The sequence below is a fragment of the Lolium perenne genome, chromosome 2 (assembly GCF_019359855.2).
Source record: "Lolium perenne isolate Kyuss_39 chromosome 2, Kyuss_2.0, whole genome shotgun sequence".
Classification (NCBI taxonomy): domain Eukaryota; kingdom Viridiplantae; phylum Streptophyta; class Magnoliopsida; order Poales; family Poaceae; genus Lolium; species Lolium perenne.
Genome location: NC_067245.2, coordinates 17,163,390 through 17,183,863, shown reverse-complemented (window position 1 = coordinate 17,183,863; position 20,474 = coordinate 17,163,390). Strand labels below are relative to the sequence as shown.

The following is a 20,474-nucleotide window of genomic DNA, read 5'->3' as shown; positions in this document are numbered from 1 at the left end:
ATTGCGCGCCACGAGATCGACCGGCCGGGGCCGGCCGGCGGCGGCGATCCAAATATTGATTCGATCTCTCTGCTAGCCTAGCAGCCGTACGTATGTGCACAGCATTTCTCATGAATATGAAGCTTCCAGGCAGGCTCCATCCTAACAACGGTCATTTCAGTATGTGTGTATGTGACTAGCTAGCTAGAGTGCCAGCTCGTCTAGTGACTGAACGTCCAAACTAACAATGAATCGCGCGGAGAAAGTCGGTTCGATCGATTACAAAGTTCATCTCCAGATTATGCGACGATAATGTAAGCCATTTGGATTGAGCTTGGAATCCAATCAACAAGCTATATATTGGATTATTGAGTGCAAATCGATCAATCGATCATACATATTGGGTAAAGATCGATCAACGAAATCGTCAGAATGCGCCACGAATCCATGAGATCGACTCGGTCGATCATTAGATGAGCGCGCGCCTACGGAGCAAGCATACAATACCCTTCTCGTACACACATATATACGGCACACGTATACCTAGCATGGAATGCATACTTACGCGCGATTGCATTCCCGATGCGCGCATGTAATAAGTTGGATGCTCGGTCGAAAGGATCTCTACTTGTTCTTGCTGGATTTGTCGTGGTCGTGGAGCATCCCCTGCAGCACGTCGTCGTCCAAGTACTCGAACTCGATCACCTGCCTGCTTTGTCCCTGCCTCGCCGTCGACGAAGACGAACCTGCACCGGCACCGCCACCTCCCGAAGAACCGCCGCCGCGCCTGGCCTCGGCCTCGTAGACGTGCGCCCGGTCGGGGAAGTTGAGGACTGCGTTGCTCCCGCGCATGGAGTAGGCGGAGCGGTCGTAGGCCGCGGCGGCCTCCTCTGCAGTGTCGAAGGTGCCGAGCCACACGCGGACGCCGTGGCGGCTCGAGTCGCGGATCTCGGCCGCGAACTTGCCCCAGGGCCGACGACGCACGCCGCGGTACTTGGTCTGATCGCCGCCGCCGGAACCTTCTCCACCCTCCATGGTATCTCAGTCGGGTGGCTAACCGGAAGTAGCTTGTGAAGCTGCTGGAAGTGAGTGTGATCAAGTGAAGTTCTGGAAACCTAATGAGCCGAGTCTGGAACTCTGGATGGAGAATGTGGAGGCGGGGAAGAGGGTTTAAAAAGGGTGGGAAAGGGATATGTCAATATTGGGGTGGGCCCGGCACGTGCCGAATCCGACCACTCGGCCAACGGAATCCATCCATCCATCCTCGAGGTAGCTAGCGTAAACGCATACGTCCGTTTTACGTCTGCCAACCTCACCTCAGGTGTATGTATGCATGCATACATGCTTACGTACATATAATACTCTCTATAATTTACAAATTAATACTATCTTCAAATGTGTTACAGTATATATTTGGCAGCAAAAAAGAATTTGGAGAAACTTTGGCAGCAAATTAGGTGTAGAATATTTTTTTTTTTTTTGCTGAGCTCAGCTCTTTGATTAATAAAATGTCTAATCTCTAACAGAAGACGTCTGTAGGGAGAGCGATCGTCTTAGGAGGACTCCGTCACGGCCGATGCTAGCTGAGTTCAGTTAGTCTCAGACTCTCAGTGGTAATCTTTTCTTTTTGCGAAACTCTCAGTGATGATTGGAAATTGGCTCTGATGATGCTCCTCATATTAACATGTGGCAGGCAGAAAATATGATGCCCCTCTTCATCCATAAGGCGGCAGAGGTAGAATACTTGTTGTTAAGTGGTCAAACTGTTCATATTAATTAAAATTCGTATATTTGCTGCACTATGGTAGATAGTAAATTCATGTCTAAGGCGTCGTAAATATTGGATTGGATGCTAATTGGAAAGTTACCAGAGAAGAATAATTCTACCCATGTGTAGGATTAGAAAGCTCCGAAGTAAGTTTGATCTTCTTCAGTTTTTGCACCGGAGCCATGGAGCAACATCGTGATATATGCAAATGGTTAAGGCCACAACGGCTCTGGTTTGATATGTGTCTTGTTTCGTAATAATCAAAATCATTCTCTCGGAAAATAAAAAGGGGGTATCCTAAGAAGATTAATCTACACATAATGTTGGAGACCATACATGTATTCGTAAAAATAAAAATATACCTATTGAAACTTGAAACACATATCTTATTTGAATTGACTTACATCGCAATTGTGCGTTTCTAAGCCGTTGCTTGACATCCATCAAATCTTACTCTGACCTTACTCCGCTATAACCCTTGAAACTGTAACAAAAACATGGGAATATTTTGCTAAAATTGAACGCATTCTGAATTGTGCTCGGTCAATCGATGATTCACTTATCACTAAGCACCTCAACCGTTGAGAATCTTAATTACTTCATTTCAGTTTGTAAAATAGAACCATGTGTATGTGTAGATCAATCGACTGATTTGTCGTACATATACACAACGTGTGCATACGTATGTAGACCAGATAAAATCAATTGATAATGCAAAAACATGGTACATTTACGTAGATAGTGAGATTAAGGTGGGTGTGGCCAAGAGAGACCTTTTCAAATACACGGGGACAGAGACAAGGGGGACGAGCAGGGCCTGCGTTCCCTATGATTGCCACTTTCTTCATAGGCATGGCAGCTCCTTTTTCATAATGTTACACATATCTCATTTGAATTGACTTACATCGCAATTGTGTATTTCTAAGTCTTTGCATCAAATCTCACTCTGACCTTACTCCGCTATGACCTTGAAACTATAACGAAAACATAGCAACATCTTGCCAAAATTGCACGCATTCTAAATTGTGCTCGGTTAATCGATGATTCATTAATCACTAAGCACATCAACTGCTGAGAATCTTGATCCATTTCGGTTTTGTAAAATAGAACCATGTGTATGCGTGTGTAGCTAGCTCGATCGACTGATAGTACGTATACACGACACGTGCATACGTATGTAGGGATGAAAATCAAATGATAATGCAAAAACAAGGCCGGGATGGAGACATGGTACATAGACGTTGATAGTGCGATTAAGGTGGGTGTGGCCAAGAGAGACCTGTCTCCATCTGTCCATCCATCTGCAGGTTGTGCTGACCATGCACAATGTTTGACCTCACGACCATGCAGATGCCATGTACTGCAAGAGCTAGCGACGACCTTGTCAACCCAACCTCCATGTTTAACATCATAGATGATGATACATGCTCCTTTTACATCACTCACTTTATTAAAGGTTGGCCCCTCATGTAACTAAGCACCTTTCTACTAATTGCAGTTCAACCTTCTGTATCCATCCATCACTATCCCTAATTTAATGGTATTAGTTGCTTTAAGTTCACCAGCAAAACAGAATCTGGTCTACTTGCAAGGTAAGTACTGCTACTTCATCTATGCATGCGATTAGTTAATTGATTTATCAGGGCACTGAGGGATAGCTAGCTAGATTATCCCTGAACCGACCAATGTGTCGTCTCCGCGCGCCGCACATTCGCCAAATTAATTCCCACTTTTTGTTTAACTATATTTTGCTTAGATCGATCGACTTTGTTCTTTTCTTTATTTCATTCCGACAGTTGAAAGTCAAAAAATATGGAGACGACCATATGTATGTACCGGCCGTCCTTCAGCAAGGTTCATCGCTCACTGGGTGCGCACGTTCGCGTGCAACGCATCAGGAACAGATCACCTGCTGATTTAATTTGGCCATCGTGCACACTGCCTTCTCAACATTCTTGTTGACTAGTATTACTCAGCTAACTAAAGAGCTATCTCAACCACGACCAACTTATGTGTGCGTTGTTCATTTCACCTTGCTTCAGCTTAATAAATTCACATTGATTTTCTGGGCCAGCTTAGCTAGGCCATGTACAGTGTTGAGAAACAGTCTTTCTCATGGCATGCATGTCATTGCATAAGTGTGCAATGGATTATGTCATCTCTAGCAATTGATATTTACGTCCTCTAAGATTATGGAGTGGTTTAACTTAAACTGGAAAATATGTAGCTAAAAGATGTCATGTTATATAATTGAGAGAAGTGGATGGGTTCCTTATTAAGATACCATTTCTAGCCAAGAGAAGACCTTTTTTGTTTGCTATTTCTCTCTCTTTCACCTCAGGAATATACCTATATTAAAGCCATGAGTTTTAGCGTGTCCTCATCGACCGGTGCACCGTGAACAGTGCACGATCAGCTACAGTAATTTTCATGCGGTAATTATTCGACTATAATTTTTCGACACAATTTTGTTAGGTAATTTTTTGATGCTAATTACTCAATAGTGTAATTTTTATGCTACTTATCCAGCATTACGGTGCGTAATATTTCAACAATAATCTTTGAACCGTGCTTTTATTGAATACCTTCTTTTATTTATCACTTCGCAACAACCCTACACTCCACTATCTGTTGCCTCTCTTATTCGAGAAAATAATGATACCTTATGTTTATCACCTCACGGTCATCTTACGAGAATACTACTGCCTTCTTCCACAACAACTTTTTAAAAATACTTTATTATCCATCGCCCCTTCTATTTGGGACAAATGTTATTATATTTACTGTTTTGTAGTAAATGGGTCGATATTTCAATTTGTCATGCATTGTGAAGATTTAAAGTAACTACTTGTTTTTATTTGCAAAAATTTGAACTAACTACAATACTACATCGATCTTATTCTTATGTAGCTTTTCTTAAGTAGAAGTCAATTAAGCCGTAGTAAGTCAAAGATAAAGAATGCACACCCCTAGCTGGTTAGCCGTAGTAAGTCAACATGCATATATTCGCACGTGAGAGCAGCCCGTGTATGCATACAATATAAACATGGTAGAAAGCTATCTAGCTAGGTAATACTACTATTGTTAATAAGTATTACTGGAAAGGAACATACATATACATATCATCGATGCTAATGCGTGCGTTTACCAAACTGGCGGCGGCCACCGTTCGGTGAATCTGCAAGTTAAGTGTATATATATAAACCGGCTGATTGAGCGACTGTCACGGTCACCCTCACGTGTGACAATTCAGATTAGCTTAACATGCATTAAATAGTACTGACTGGCCCGGCCCCTCTAGTTCTCGCGATTATATTTATATTCTTTTATTTTCATTAGGGCTCCCCAGTATCTGTATTTTTTATAAAGAAAAATCTCAGCGACTATAATTAAATTTAGTCTATTTTAACATGTCAGGCATCCGCATCATCCACTGTTTTAGTCATGTATTTGTCATCATCCCAATAACATTCAAAAACTACGGTTCATTTTGACATGCAAGATATTCACATCATCCTTGTCAATGTCATCATCTTCTTTCTGCCATCTTGCCATGTAATTCTATAATTAAATCATGTGCAGGTGGAGCACCAGTTAGTGTTATCCCTACTCGTTTCAGCCAACCAAGTTTTTTTTTGGTAATTGTTTGCACTGACGACAAATCATGTAAGCTTTTATTAAGGGATACATGATTCTGTATGTAACCGCAAAGGAAATTCAAAAACTGTTATGCAGCCATGTGCATGGTATCTCTCCATTCACATCATCACTGTTTGAGCCCGTAGATTTCATACTCCCTCCGTTCCTTTCTATAGTGTCTATATATTTTTTGTATTTGTTTCAGAATATAAGGTTGTAGCTTAGCTTTTTTCAATTACCCCCTCCCCATTCAGCTCCCAAATCGTTCAGTTCCCATATTTTTTATGGTAAGTTAGTGAGATATGGATTTCCCAAATTTTACGTTGATCTCAAATCGTTTAGCTAGGGGTCTTGTGTAAAAAATACTCTTGCGCTAATTTCCGTGCCAAAAAACTATAGGCACTATAGAATGGAACAGAGGGAGTATTATCTATGATTTTAATACTAATTTGCATACAACATCATACAAGGTAATTCCAAACCTTTCAGGTTGACTACACAACCATTCATGTCGATGAAATTAACCTCCTCGCTATGTTGGACAATTGAGAGTATTGCACATTATTAGAAACCTGAGGACTAGAAATGGTGGTTCGAGTTTGGGTGGCAACGAGGTTTTGGCTTGGAGATCCGTGACTTGAAGTAGCAGTATCGCCAAGTGGGGGCAATAATAGCACCAGAGAAATTTAGAGTCTAAACTTGCAGGGTGAAATCCAAGGTGTAGCCTTTTTTTCTTTTGCGGGTAAGATCTGGCCTTAATTGGTTAACATTAGTGTTGTTTACCTTGGGAACTAAGTACTTGTCAGACCAACTGCAGAGGTACTTTTGGATGGTTCTAATATAGTTGATGTACTTGACATACTTATTTTCCGATGAAATTAACCTTCTGGCTACCCTAGACAATTGAGAGTATTGCATGTTCTTAGAGATCTGAGGACTAGAAATGGTGGTGCGAGTCCGGGTGACGACGAGGTTTTGGCTTGGTGATCCGTGACTTGAAGTAGCAGCATTGGCAAGTGGGGGCAATAACACAAGAGAAATTTAGAGTCTAAACTTGCAGGGTGAAAATTCAAGGTCTGGACTTAATTGGTTGTGTTCGGCAATGTCCTTGTTGAAGGCATTGTTTCATGATGTCGGATTTTGTTCTAGGTGAAAACATATGATCTATAATCAGTGCGATGACGATGCTTGTGCATTGTTCCCTTTTTAGAGGCGTCGCTTTTGGAGAAGATGAATTTCCGGTGATGTCTTGGTGTTGTTTGGTTCGTTTTTATAATGATATCATTGTAGCAGGACTTTTCTTTTATGTAATACGTTTTTTCTTTTTCTGGTTATGTGCATTTGTATTGCCATTAGAGCATTGTATTGTTGCAGAGGCTGGATGTAATTGGTATCTTCACGATATTAATATACTTCTCAAAAAAATATTCTTTAATTCACACAATACAATTTTTAAGACATTCATGCTACAAATTAGTTTTTTTCTTCGAAATCGGGTGAGCCCCAGCCTCTGCATCGGTTGATGCACACAACTTTTTATTAATAAAGTGAATATTCAAAGTTTACAATTCAGGGATCAACGAGGGTCGATACAAAAATCGACCACCGAAAGAAGAGAAAATTGCTAAGCAAACTAGGCATCATGTAATCTCTTAATAGGCCACCAAGTAGTCTGGTAGAAAATATCCTGGACAACCATTCGAAGGCGGTTGCATCCAGAAACCATGCACTCCCGCTGGTCCTTCGGGAGCAAGAAATGCCAAAGCTGGATCCAGTGAACCATAGTGTGGATAACCTGCAAAAAATTAGTAGAGTCATTTCTATTAAAAACAATATCATTTCAATTCCAAATTGACCAACATAAAGCCGAAACACCAATACGAATCCTAGCTTTATCAGTTTTGTCAATTTCATTACGCCAATTTTAAAGACATTCCTGCTGCAAATTAGTATTTCATGCACATGATATATTTCTAGTTAGATAGTATATGGGTAATGTATATCATGGAACACATTGTGAGCTGCATGCGTGTGTTCCTAAGACAGGTAGCAAGAAAAGAAATTGGTAGGACGTGATGTTGGCGTGGCGTTGTTGTCACGTCAGCTGGGAATGTCTATATCATTCTATATGACCCAACCATCACATACATGCACTGACCATACATACCAGGGCTAGCTCTGCAATCAAGTTCCAACCGTCCGTACGTGGTAGATACAGTGTACTTTATATGTATATACACCACTAATGTCAAGTAGTCGCGTACGTCGCTGTTCATTGAGTTGCCAGATAAGAAGGGGAAGATTTGAAGCCGGCCGTTCACGTGATGCGCAAGTTTTTGATATAAAGTGCACAATGCTCCAACTTTGAAAGAGAAAAAGCGTATGATTCGGTATTTCACGCGATCGACAGTTTCCGTTGTAAGTTTCTGCCTCACAGATCACGATCGCTGGAGAGAACCGGTATTTTATTTAACTTTTTCTTTACAATGAAAAGGAAGACAGACGAGTACCATACATAGGATTGTATACAAGAAACTTCATAATTAAGATACAAATCTAAGTTCAGCTAAATATGTAGTAGACTTAGGATCAAACCGAAGACACACAATATTCATACTATTGTATTTCTGCCGGACCTTTTAACGGCTGATTTTTTTGAAAAGGAATGCAATAGGGTAAAAAACCTATAGAATTTTTTTAAAAAAAAATAATAACCCAAATCTGCGTCAAGAGAAGTTTGGCCTAGATGACTAGGTTGTACATTCACTTTTCTAACGTATTGGTTAGTACTGAAGATACCTTTGAAACAAAACCCCGTTTGTGTCGCTCTTTTGTCCTCGTGATGGGCAAAGCCTCATCGGGCGATGCTTTGGGAGGATGTATTGGCAATTGAGCTGAAATCTTTGCCCCGGCTAGTCTGGAGCCAAAGTCATCTATGCCAATAGGGTCCACATTCCTCCTTAGATGTGCCACTATCAGGTTGCATTGTCCTCCCAAAACTCTTGTTCTAGATTTGCTTGGATGGAAGTCGGAGATGATCCTAGCATCACAGCCCTTCTTGAATGTGTTGTTCTTCTAGGATAACGATACCGGTGGCTTCCTTTTGTGGGGATGCCAAGGCGGAAATCTAGTATCTAGTAGCGTGGCATCTAGTTTGGCAATAATGGCAGTGGCAAGTGTAGTTAGGTTTTTGTAGGGCTTTACTAGCCGGTTATTTCCAACATGTCCGAGGGGTTTCTTCTGCCTCATTGCACTTTCGTGGATTCGCAACTGCCATTGACGAGCCTAGGCGGTAACGATGACATGATATCAGCAGTGGGGTCTGACAAAAAAAGATGTTTGATTGGGGGGTCCCAAAAAATGGAGTGCAACAAATTAAAATATGTAGACTTGACGTAAATTTATATTAATATTCATAACATAATATAAATAACTAGTCAAGAAAATGTACTTCTTTACCATAGGGATCAGCCTTTTAAAAAATAGGGATCATCCTTGGAAGAGTCATTACCAAACCATGGAGGCATTACTGATAAGCATTTCAATCCTTATGTTTTTGAATTCTGCTAAATCATGCTCAAAGTTGTACACCTTAGCAATTTCATGCTATGTGTACTACTACAAATCATTCGCAATATTCTCATCTTCCACCTTAGTACGCAACTTTTCCTTAATGCTCTTCAAACTGAAAAATGCACTTTGAACACTCGCAATAAAATCTAAAAAAGTGACAAGTAGATTGATTAGGATGACAGCCAGATTGTAGATAGTATATCTTCATGTCTCAACACGGCAATGACAAAGGTCAGTCAAGATTGAGATATTTTTCAACTCTTCATCATTAGAAGCATGAGAAACAAAAGGTTCAGTTGTTGTTCTAATCCATATCAGTATTTCTGAGTAAAATATGTTGGGTTTTTGTCAAAAAAAAGTAAAATATGTTGGGTAATACCTCACTAACTCAGCATACATCACTGCATTTAAAAGATTTAAATCTAGTTCTAGGAATTAATTTGGCATTGCTAGATAGATGGTCCACTACTTCTCAGTGAACCTGTGATCCAAATCTGATCAAACACCCATCAATAAACACAGAGGAAAAGCTAGATTGTCATTTTGTGGTGCAATAAATCTTCATGGAACTTGTGTGGGGATGGTGTTGCTGGTGTTGCGGTGAAGATTGAGGAAGAGGTGGGATGATGGAAGGATGGAGATGGCGGTTGCCTGGGGAGATTTTTTTTTTTAAAAAGGACAAGGAATTTAGTGTTTTCAGATCGGCTCCGTCTCGGAGAATGGCTGCAACTAAGCAGTACGCTGAGGAGGGATGTCGGGGGGAGAAAGTGTCATGTTAAAATAAAGCTAAAATAAAAATCCCATGAAACCATGTTTGGATGGATGTCTTGAAAAAATAAAAATATGTATTAGTATATATGCTAGAAAGGTTATGCTTTACAACCATGTAAAATTTAAATCTCAAACTCGTATAAATTTGGGAGGTTGCAAAAAAACAAGATATGTACAAATAGTTATTCGCCGCTATCCATCGCTGAATTTGATTTTTTTATACCTCGGTAAACAAATTATTAAATTTTGGAGTTGAAGGAAAAAAAAACGAAGTACACGTTAGTACATCATCACCACCCCAACATACTTTAATCTTCTTCATGATTTTCAGAAACATAGTTTCACCGGTTTTCAACTAACTCGGTTTCCGCTGGACTGTCCGATTGCTGGTTTGCATTACAAGATTGATACAAGAGCGGGCACACACAAAAAAGAGCGGAGCACACCAGGAGCTCATTCATAGAGATGTTAATGTGCTCATTTCAGACGATGGATATATTTATGCTTCTAAGTGGAAGACTACGTATGATTTTCATCTCCACATCGGCATTATCCATACATATGTGCTAGTTTTTTCAATTTCTTCATTGTTAACTAAATGTTGGTGTCATTTCATTCACGACAACATGATTACCACAATGACCTATATCTTATCCAGCATTATATATTGGTATTGCAGGATCCAGAAGTAAACACACGAAAAGAACTCTCTCAATTCCAGACCCCAAAAGAAAAGAAAAAAGAAAAAAGATGGTCAGTTAGAAACTGCACAAACCAAAGACGTTCCATTATTCAGCTCGCCAGCAAACACCCACATCCAAGTAGCACCCCTTCCCTGCCCTTTCCTGGTTATTCATTATTACATCAACAGATGAACACATATATACACCTACCTACCTATCAGGAGCCACTGGAACAGCCGAGCCCTCCGGCTTTGTCACTGGTTCGGCAAGAGACGGGCAGCTCCTCGGCCGCGAGTGGAATGAGTCGCTCAGGGTCCGCCTCACCCTTCTGGCTGTCGTGTTCCTCCTGCCGGCTGTGCCTGGAGGGACGACGACAGAGGAAGAAGAGCGTGCTGTGTCAGGAACGGAAATGTTAATCTTCGACAGGCTTCGCAGGGTCTCCAGCTGCTTCCTTGGTGTGCGGCGGTGGCTTTGGTGTTGGTTGCCATCTGGAAACCTATTGCTTAAGCAGGTGCGCACCATGCCATCATCGCTCAAGTAACCGATCTCCATGCTGTCCCGCATCGCCAGGTCATCATATTCCTCATCAGACCTGTTGCAATCCTCATCGACAGACCCTTCCATCTGCGAAGAAAACAGCGGCAGATTCTGTTAAATAATTGATTCCACTTGGTCAATCACTTTTTGTAATAAAGAAAAAACGCTTTGGTTTGTTAAGCAGGGTTTAGGAAACTACTACATAGCCTACAGAGCGAAACTACAGATCTTAAATTGTATCCATTACTTAAATCACATTTACTCTTTAGGGAGTCAACCTCGGAAAGGAAATCCAAATGTGGAATGGACTCAAATCACCCGATCAAAACAATTCACTATTTTGAGTGTTGGACATCTGCTGCTCATATCTAAGCATTTTACAACTCATTACAGCAAGCCACAGTAAGTTAAAATTAAGGTAACAAATAGACTGCCATGTCTCACCTCATCATGGTTTTCCTCGTTATCTTCTTCACTTAGGTCCTCATCACTCCCTGAGTTAGGTGGAACTTCAGCTTCGTCTTCGTCGTCGTCATCACTGCCTGATGCAGCTGATGACTCTTTAATCTAGCCTCAACAAATAAAAATGAAGCACCAATTAGGACACCAGTTTCGTGTTTCAATCTAACAAATGAGATTGCGTCATCTCTCTCCACTGACAGAACAATTGTAGCAAAATCAGAGAAGTTCAGGAACAAAGTAAAATTGCTTACCTCTTTACAGTGTCCATCCAACTTCTTAGGGGAACCAGACGAAGACGCAACATGGCTGCTACTGCCTTCATTACCATCGATCCATGAGTCGTCGACATTTCCAGCTTGACTCGTACAGCCAGTGTCTGTAGGCCAGGCACTTATACCAAAGGAGCCAAACTGGAGATTGACCGACTCTGCTCTTCCGATATTCAGAGGTCCATATATTGGATTTCCTAGAGATTTCTGGTTGCCATCTTCCGCACTGCTTTTTCCGTCTCCACCACTGGACTCAACAGGCCAAGCCTTTGAAACAGACCCATCCACATTGATTATGGCCATGAGCTTTCTTGAGGACCCTAGGCGTTGGATTAATTTGAACATCCCCTTGGAACTCATCGAGTTAGCAACACATTGGTTTTTGTACTCGTCATTTACAGCAGCTACAGTATTTGTACCAGGGTCATACAACTGATCTCCAGCAGCTCGCCTGCGGAGGGAGCTAAAGACGGTGGCATGGATAGAAGCCACACTCCGGTCAACATTAGTGTTGTTTACCTTGGGAACTAAGTACTTGTCAGCCCGACTGCAGAGGTACTCTTGGATGGTTCTAATATTGTTGATGTATTTGACATACTTATTTTTTGTTGGGTCAAGTGTCATGTATTTTGCACGTACAGCAAACCTCTCCGTGTGTTTGCCCTCACTGGATATGTAGATCATGAAAGGAATTATTGATGGATGTTTCTTCATTAACCCCATCTGAAATATGGAAATGATTCGACAACATCATTACAAAATATAACGGGGGAAATTGGGACAGGTGGATCATTGAATTTATAATTCCACTTAGCTGAATACTAAATGTATTCGTAATAAATGAAAACACCTCAAGGGCAAGAATATACGGAAAAATGTACCGGGAAAAATATATTTTTAGAAGAGCATACCACAAAATTAAGGCTCAGGTGAACACCCTCAACGACAACTGATTCTTTCCGATCTTCCCAGGCAGTAATTAGCCGATCCAAACTATCAATCACCATCTCACTTTGTGCTTTATAACCTTCAATAGCCATTTGTTTCCTCCCAATTGGTTTTCCGTCAAACTTGTCACTTTGAACCCCACTCCTCTCGTAATCCATACCCGGGCTGCTTGACACGCCTGAGCGTTTTTTCGCTTTCCGCCTGGCTTTTGCTTCAGAAACTGCTATTGGGTCAAGGCATTCACCTGCATGGTAAGTTGATGCCCAAAGAAGGGGGTTTTCTTTCTCGTCAACAAAGCTCCGCATCATGTGACGTATGGAGTCTGTGGAAACTACAGTCGTGATCCCTAATCTGCTCCCCTGTTGATACATTGGAATTAGAAATGCTTATAATCTTGAAAGTAAAATAATAATAAATTGGGCGCATTGGGCGTGGTGTGGTTCTGAAGAAATAGTTAAGTAACACTGTTTGCAGGTCAAATGTCTAATACACACTAGGTAAGTATGAAGGAACATAAGCCATGATAGACTAAGTGCTATAGTTTCCCACCTAAATGATACAAGGTTCTCCTGGTAGCAATGACAGAGTGCCTAAATTTTATTGTTTAGCTCTGACAATATCTAAACACATAAGCTGCTCTAGGAAAGATTTCAGCATTATTTATGGTAAGAATCCAAAATAAAAGGGTGGATGTGTACCAGCAAAGTAGAAAGAGTGGACTTGCCACAACCACTAGTGCCGCAGAGGAGAACCGTGACAGACTCCTTTCTTTCTTTAATCCTACACAGAGATAAATGAATATCAACGGAGCAGAGAGAAAAATGAAATCAACACCTTTGAAGGCTGGTTCCCCAGAGATGCATACGGAAAATCCAGATGCAGTAGAATGTTTGAAACGGTAGAAGTATAATAATCTAGAAAAGTTGCATTGTAAACAAGGAAAATTCAGCTATTGAGTTTAGCTTCGACAGATTGCAACAACCATTTGTTTACCTCATGTTAATATGTGATAAATACAGATGCCTGTTCATTCTGGTGAATAGGATAGGAATGTACTAATCGTAACAAAAAGAATGGGAGAGCTTAGCTGTGGCAAGTTAGTCATAATGTACAGTTTTCCACCCCCTGCAGTTTTGGCAGACTATTGCCTGTATGTATTGTGAATGTGTCCTAAATGGGCCCTTTATTACAATACTTTGTAATTGTTTTCTGGAAGTGTCCAGATCGAATTGTGATGTTTACTTTGTAAAGCATGTTAACAAACTTAGGGATAATCATTCATCACATGAAATCTTGGAATAAGAAGAGAAAGAGATGCTACTTGCCTGCAGGCGAGCATGAGATCGTTCCTCTGGTTGGGCGATAGGTACTTGTACAGGGAGAGGGCCTGGCAGACGAGCTGGATGAAGAGGTCCCTGGGGACGAGGACGGTGGTGCGGCGCTTGTAGAGCTCGAACTGGAACTGGCGCGGGCTGGTGGCGGCGTCCGGGAGCTCGTACCGCTGCACGCCGCCGCCGCCGCCGCCGCCGGACATGGCCATCAGCATGTTCATCTCCGCAGGGTCGCCTCGGATCACATCGAACACCCTCCGGCTAATCTTTTTGTTTAGCAAAATCGAAATGGAAATAAGATGGGATCGAATCGAGGAGGAAAGCGAGGAGCGATTGGAGAATAATAGAGGGGGGGGGGAAGGACCTCGAAGGCGTGCCTCGGCTTGCATCCCATGAGCTGGAGGGTGCTGTGGAGGAGGGATCGGGTGTAGCGGAAGGAGGAGCCATTGTCGTCGACGACCACAATGTACAGGAGCTTCGCCCGGCCGGCCATGGCGCGGCGCTCGCGTGCGGCCGGAAGAGAGAGGGGAGGGGCCGGTCAGGAGAACAAAAGAAAGGCCGGGTCTTTGATCTCCTGCTCTTCGGTCGTCGTCTCCTCCTGGTTTCGCTTGGTCGGTCGGTCGTTCGGGACACGACACCACAAACCGTAGACAAATTGGTTGGACCCATACCTGGCCATGGGCAGCCTGGCCCGAGGCCCGGCCCGAAAAACTCGGGCCTGGGCCGAGAAATGTTGGCCCGACTGCCGGGCCGGGCCGGGCCTGGGTAGCCCGAAAACACCATTTAAAACTACGGCCCGGCCCGCGGCCCGACGGCCCGGCGGGTACCATGGGCCGCCCATGTGGGAATCCCTGTTAGTAGTACGGAGTACTAAGTAAACATTCATAAAATGCAAGAAAGAATCGATTCCTGCGACGAATTGGAAAAAGAAATCATCTTTTCCTGCCTTATATTTTTTTACATCGGTCGGATATGGGTACCACGGGTGGAGTCACCCATACCGTACTCGTCCTTTTTAATTTTACCTGTCACTGGTACTCGTACCCATCAACGAGTACAATTATTTTTTTACTCACTACCTAACATGATAAATAGGTACCCACGGATAAAAATATTACTGATACAACATATTAAATTAAGCAAAAATAGTAATAAATATCAACATGTAACCATATGTAGTTTATAAAAAATACCACATTATAAGCATCAATACTTATGTACTTATAACCAACAATATATTATAAAAAATAGCATGTTCTCATAAACAACAGTTGTTGCACATAAACAACAATAAATTAAGATGTGATCACGTAATAATATATGGACTGCGACAGTCACGGGGATTCTAGATAGGGGCATAATCTTAAGTAACCCACCAACGATTTGGAACTAGCTAGGAAGCGTGAGGTTCGGCCTAGCTAACTGAGCGTGTGATTAGGAGGGATTTAAGATGTTAGAATACTAGCTTCGAAGGCCACACTTGTCAAATTTTGGACGACTACATGGGTACGCACGTATGAGTTCTACGATTCCGTACCCATACCCACTTTATTCGATGGGTATGATATTTTTCTATTTACATACACAGATGTAATTTTTATCCCATACTCGTACTTTTGATGGAATTTTACCCGTCAGGTATATGGGTAATGGGTACACATTGTCATCCCTAGCATAGGGTCCAAAACTAGATTAAATACAGGAAAATCTCCCGTCCAAGGGGAGGATCTTGTGTCTTGATTGGCTGCCATCACAATGCACCAACGAGCGAAGCATGAGGTCCCACTACATTTTATGTTCTTTTTTTGTAGAGGATACATTTCATGTTATTATCCCCTTCTCTATCTCTTTTAATTTGTTCTCATCAGACCATCCTTCATCGTCTATAAGAGATTGCCGCACCGCTCACCCCACACGGTCCCACTAACATTGTCCTAGGCGCATACACACAAATAAGTGACACGAATTGGAAAAAAAATCATTTTATTTTTTCCCTTTTTAACAAGAGAGGGGTCCTAAAGCTGAATTAAATAAAACAAGTGGCATTGAAAATTACATAAAGACCCCATGATAAAAGAAAAATACATATTAGTTGTTCAGATTCACAAAAGAACACATAACTAAAAATCTTTGCCAATATGGTCCTTCGCCATCGGGCAAACTCATCGTCGAACAAGAGCCAACCGCGCCTTCGCCGAGACAAGACCACTTGGAACGGTGCAATTGCTTGACGTTGAGATAAAGGCACGCTCCATCCTAGAGAAGATGCCACAAAGAAGAGATGACTAGCAACCGACATACAAACTCCCATAGGACACCTTTTGACCTAAAAAAAACTGCGGTAGAACGGTTGAAAGCCATCAAAGGACGTTCCAGTATGAGTTTCAGATATACATGGCTTTAAGAGAGCTGAAATGGAGGAGCAACAACTTCTAGATATATGGAAGTTCTTCTATCTTATTTGATATGAGATGAGTGACCCGATCTTCACGAATAACCACATGGATGAAGAAGGTAATGAGTGAGATGGAGAAATCACACATATCGATAAGAAAATAAAAGGCTAGCTGGCAAATCAACATCCAAACACTCGTGCCGACATGATATAGCTCTTGGATCAAAGATCTTAGGTTAGGTTACTCTCATTTGAAACGTTTTCTCAAATCATTAGGTCCATCCACCCAATATAATCATGGAGGAAAGATTAGCTACCCCAAGACTGGTACAAGAATTATAGTCACTCCAACAAGGGGAGAAGTCCTAGATCCTGCAAAGGAAAGAGGAGCACTGCTCTTGGGTTATAATTCATGTCTAACCCTACAAAGGACAAGATGGAGTATTTATAGCAAACTCACGAATAGGTAAAATTTGGGTCAAAAGGGGTACATGGGCATTGACAAATGCTTCATGTATGTAGGTAGGTCGAGTATCTGGACCAAAAGGGTCAGTGTTTTCGTGGTCCCAAAGTGGTTTGGCTATGGAGTCTATGTGAAACTTTTGGGCTCCTCTCTACATGGCTCCAGAGTGTCTAGGTCATCATGGCTGAAGGCTTCGGGCCCCGGAGGCTTCTTCCGACGGATTGGTCCGTATGAAAGGAAACCAGATCTAAGATAGGAATTGCATATGAATATGAGGTTGTTATATTGTTCCAACATATATAGACAAGAGAAACCTGTAAATATGGATAGCAGGCGAGGGTGTTCTGGATGAGCTTTTTCTTATCTACCTACCTTAATTGCTATCCAGAACATTTATATTAAATTTATCCACATAACACCAACTAGGTCACACCATTTTATAGTGTGTGTGGTATTTTGTTACCACGTGTTGCACAGAAAATTTGATATGGTTCCACAAAGTTCTTGACAATAGTATCTCGTGGCCCACATAATGTGGTGGTAAAATCATTCATGAGGAGTGACTGTGCAACCCAATCTCAATAATTTATATGGAATTGGTACTGTTGCCATCCTCGCACCATGCAACACTGAGGCATGCTCTCAACACCATCCCACACTGGTCTACGTCATGTTATGTTACCTTCACCACTAGTGACGCGCATCATTGTGGATAACGATATACCCATCACTATAACATTACAATTTGTCGACTACAATGAAACTAGATAATTTTGGAAGAAAACACATGTTCATCTACAATGTTGACCACGTGATAAAACTTTGTTGAGAGAGGGGGCATTTTGCGAAATAAAGATATGACGTGCGAATTATGAATAACCAATCTTTTAGTTATAACAAAGGGTAGTTCCATTTTCTACCAGTCTCTAGTTTCAGCATAGATGGGAATACATTCAAGGTAATAAGGCTTCAAGCCATGGTTAAGAGGAAAATTGTGTTTAGCAACAAAGCTTATAGAAGGGGGAAGTGAAGCATGGTAAGGGATGCGACAACAAAAGATACTACCCGATTCTTGAGCACTCTTTTGTCACCGTTCATTTGCTTCACCCATTTCACGTTTTCATTCTTGGAACCTTTGGTTTGAGGAGTTACTTCTACCATGTGAGCTTAAAGGTACGTGAGTGTTTTTTTAATAGCGAGAGGTCCCGAAGGACCTGGAGACACTGCTTATATTATTTCGGTGTAAATACAAGGAGGACCTATCAGTAAAAAGTAAATACAAACAAGTCCTCCAGAATTGCAAAAAGAACCCTAGATCTAAAATGTAAAACTCCATATGGTCCTTCTCCACCGACCTCAGATCCTAGCCTCAAACCGCGACCATCATCTCCGACGCTGGGAACGGAACCACTTGGGTCAGAGTTGATGTGGATCGTCGCACTGAAGCTGAGGGAGGGCCTCCCTAATGGCTCTCTCGCCTGGAGGTTGAAGAAGAGTTGACGAAGGCCAACTCGGAGCAGCCGCCCTTCGGCTTTGAGAATCGACGGAATAGCGCCCCGAGGCCGACAATGCGCCGTCGTTGGTGAGCTCCCACACGCAGTGCCAAAAGCCTCCTTTCCTGTCTTCCTTCCTCCACCATGGGGATCTGCAGATGAGCAAAGAGGTAGGGCAAAATCCCTGAGATCTGACCCGGGAACCAGAGCCTTATTGATTTTTTAAACTACACATGTGAATTATACTTAGCTATGTATAACATGATTCGCAATCTTGCATAAAGATTTATAGTTCAACAAAAGAAAAATGGTTCATCATGTCGGAGGAGGTGGGAAGATGGTGGCCTCGCACGCATATGGCAGGGCAGGCGTGGGTGACAACAACCCCGCTCCATGGTGGAGCGGGCGTGGCTACAACCTTACACACATGGCCGAGGGAACACGACGACGGGTAGAGAAGGCACGACGACGATGGCCTCACTCCATGGTCGGGCGGATGTGGCAACGCCAGCCACATGACCATGGTAGGAGCAAGAATGGCTATGGCGCACCCACGAGGGAGTAGGCACAATAGCAGCATTGGTTGTCGGATTAAGTGTAAGCCTGCTGCCCAACCTCTCCCCCACCTTGTGTTAGTGGTTACTTTTGCATGATAGATATTGTGGTTCTTGTTAATGCTAAATAATCTGGTGACTTTATCTTAACAATGTGATTACTACAATTAGACAATTCGGTTCGTTTACTTGAATAACCTGGAATTTTTGCATTATAATTTTGGTGATGGTAATTGCTACTAAATAATATGGTGACTTTTATATATCTTGACAATCTGGTTGCTCCAAATGAACAAATTGTTTTTTTTGCATTATAGGTTTTGTGATGGTAATTGCTACTAAATAATCTAATAACTTTATCTTAACAATGTGGCGACTACAATTAGGCAATCTGGCTCGCATTTTTGTCTGTGATGGTAATTGATACTGAATAATCTGATGGCTTTATTTGGACAACCTAGTGACTCTATTGTAGACAACCTAATTACCTTTAACTGAATAACCTAGTTTTTTCTACATCATAAATCTTGCTACTAAATAATCTAGTGACTCTTGCATAGACAAGTTGGTCACTTAATTAATTGGAATAGGGCACTGTGTGTAGTGTCGCTTTTGTCGGTAAAGTAGGGGCTAATTGTCATCAAATAGTATGGTAAATACATTACACTATGTTGATAATCATGTCATAAGTAATAAGTATTGTTAAGTAAAAAACGTGGTAACTATCACACATTATTCTTGTAAGTACATCAAGAGTAGTGGTAAACAGATGTTTCTAGAACACCACCAATAGTATCAATTTTCATCATGGGTTTGGTGCCAAAAAGTCAACATTTTTTAGTAGGGATTTCTATTTTCGTGCCCTCGGGTCCTTAGTTGTGCTCAGTTTTCCCCAGCTCCTTAGTTTTTCCTCAGTTTTACCCAAGCGTTTGTCTGAAACCATCACACGTGATGTAACGCCCGGTTGCCCGACGGTTGACCGTTATCTTCTGACTAGTGGGGCCACGTAGAGCCTGCAAAGACACGTTAGACCATCCATCTTTGTTTGACCGTAAGCATCGCTGTATCCCTGACCAAAACGCGAACGAGTGGGGCTTCGCTATATCAAATGACAAGTGGGGCCATGGCGCTGATACAAGGGGCAATACACGGGTAGGATTAGATTTTTAAACGGAGCTCTACAGCGATGGCACGGAGGAGGTGGCCTGCGGAGTGCCGAGATGAGATCGACGTCCACAAAGAACTGCATGAGGCGAGACCAGACGCATTAGATAGATATGAACTAGACGCGTTTAACCATGCAAAGAAGAGAAGAAATGGTCAACGACATCGACGACTACCTCAAAACTTTGACTGACCGTGTCCGACACGAACGCGAGCAATGTAGAGAAAACTAGTGTCTCTCCTTTCTGGCGTGTATAGATGGGTGCTAGAAGAGTGTGGTGGCGAAGGGAAAGACCTCGCGGTGGTCTGTGGCGTCCAACATAGCGGGGCGGCGTGGCCGTGCCCACATCGGCGTGGATGCATGTTCGGCATTGGCATCAGCATGTACGTTCGGCATTGGCCTCGGTGGTATCTCTGGTGTGTCAGTGATCGAATGAGGGGACGG

At 42.2% G+C, this 20,474-nt stretch overlaps 2 protein-coding genes across 2 annotated transcripts; both read right to left on the bottom strand.

The window, feature by feature from the left end:
- Positions 1-596: 596 nt before the first annotated feature.
- LOC127329776 (ethylene-responsive transcription factor ERF096-like) lies at positions 597-1,083 on the bottom strand. Its single transcript, XM_051356225.2, has one exon. The coding sequence runs from the start codon at positions 1,012-1,014 to the stop codon at positions 604-606; it is 411 nt and encodes a 136-aa protein (XP_051212185.1). The 5' UTR covers positions 1,015-1,083; the 3' UTR covers positions 597-603.
- Positions 1,084-10,360: 9,277 nt separating this feature from the next.
- On the bottom strand, positions 10,361-14,552 carry LOC127331330 (P-loop NTPase domain-containing protein LPA1 homolog). Its single transcript, XM_051357448.2, has 7 exons — positions 14,325-14,552; positions 13,955-14,226; positions 13,328-13,409; positions 12,593-12,988; positions 11,664-12,404; positions 11,395-11,517; positions 10,361-11,037 (listed from the first exon to the last, which is right to left on the bottom strand). The coding sequence occupies exons 1-7, from the start codon at positions 14,451-14,453 to the stop codon at positions 10,624-10,626; spliced, it is 2,157 nt and encodes a 718-aa protein (XP_051213408.1). The 5' UTR covers positions 14,454-14,552; the 3' UTR covers positions 10,361-10,623.
- Positions 14,553-20,474: the final 5,922 nt, after the last annotated feature.

Coding starts and splice junctions, on each gene's coding strand:
- LOC127329776 (XM_051356225.2), bottom strand. CDS start 1,014: ATGGAGGGTGGAGAAGGTTCCGGCGGCGGCGATCAGACCAAGTACCGC.
- LOC127331330 (XM_051357448.2), bottom strand. CDS start 14,453: ATGGCCGGCCGGGCGAAGCTCCTGTACATTGTGGTCGTCGACGACAAT. Junction 14,227..14,324: donor AGCCGAGGCACGCCTTCGAG/GTCCTTCCCCCC, acceptor CTAAACAAAAAG/ATTAGCCGGAGGGTGTTCGA. Junction 11,038..11,394: donor ACGAGGAAAACCATGATGAG/GTGAGACATGGC, acceptor TTTTCTTCGCAG/ATGGAAGGGTCTGTCGATGA.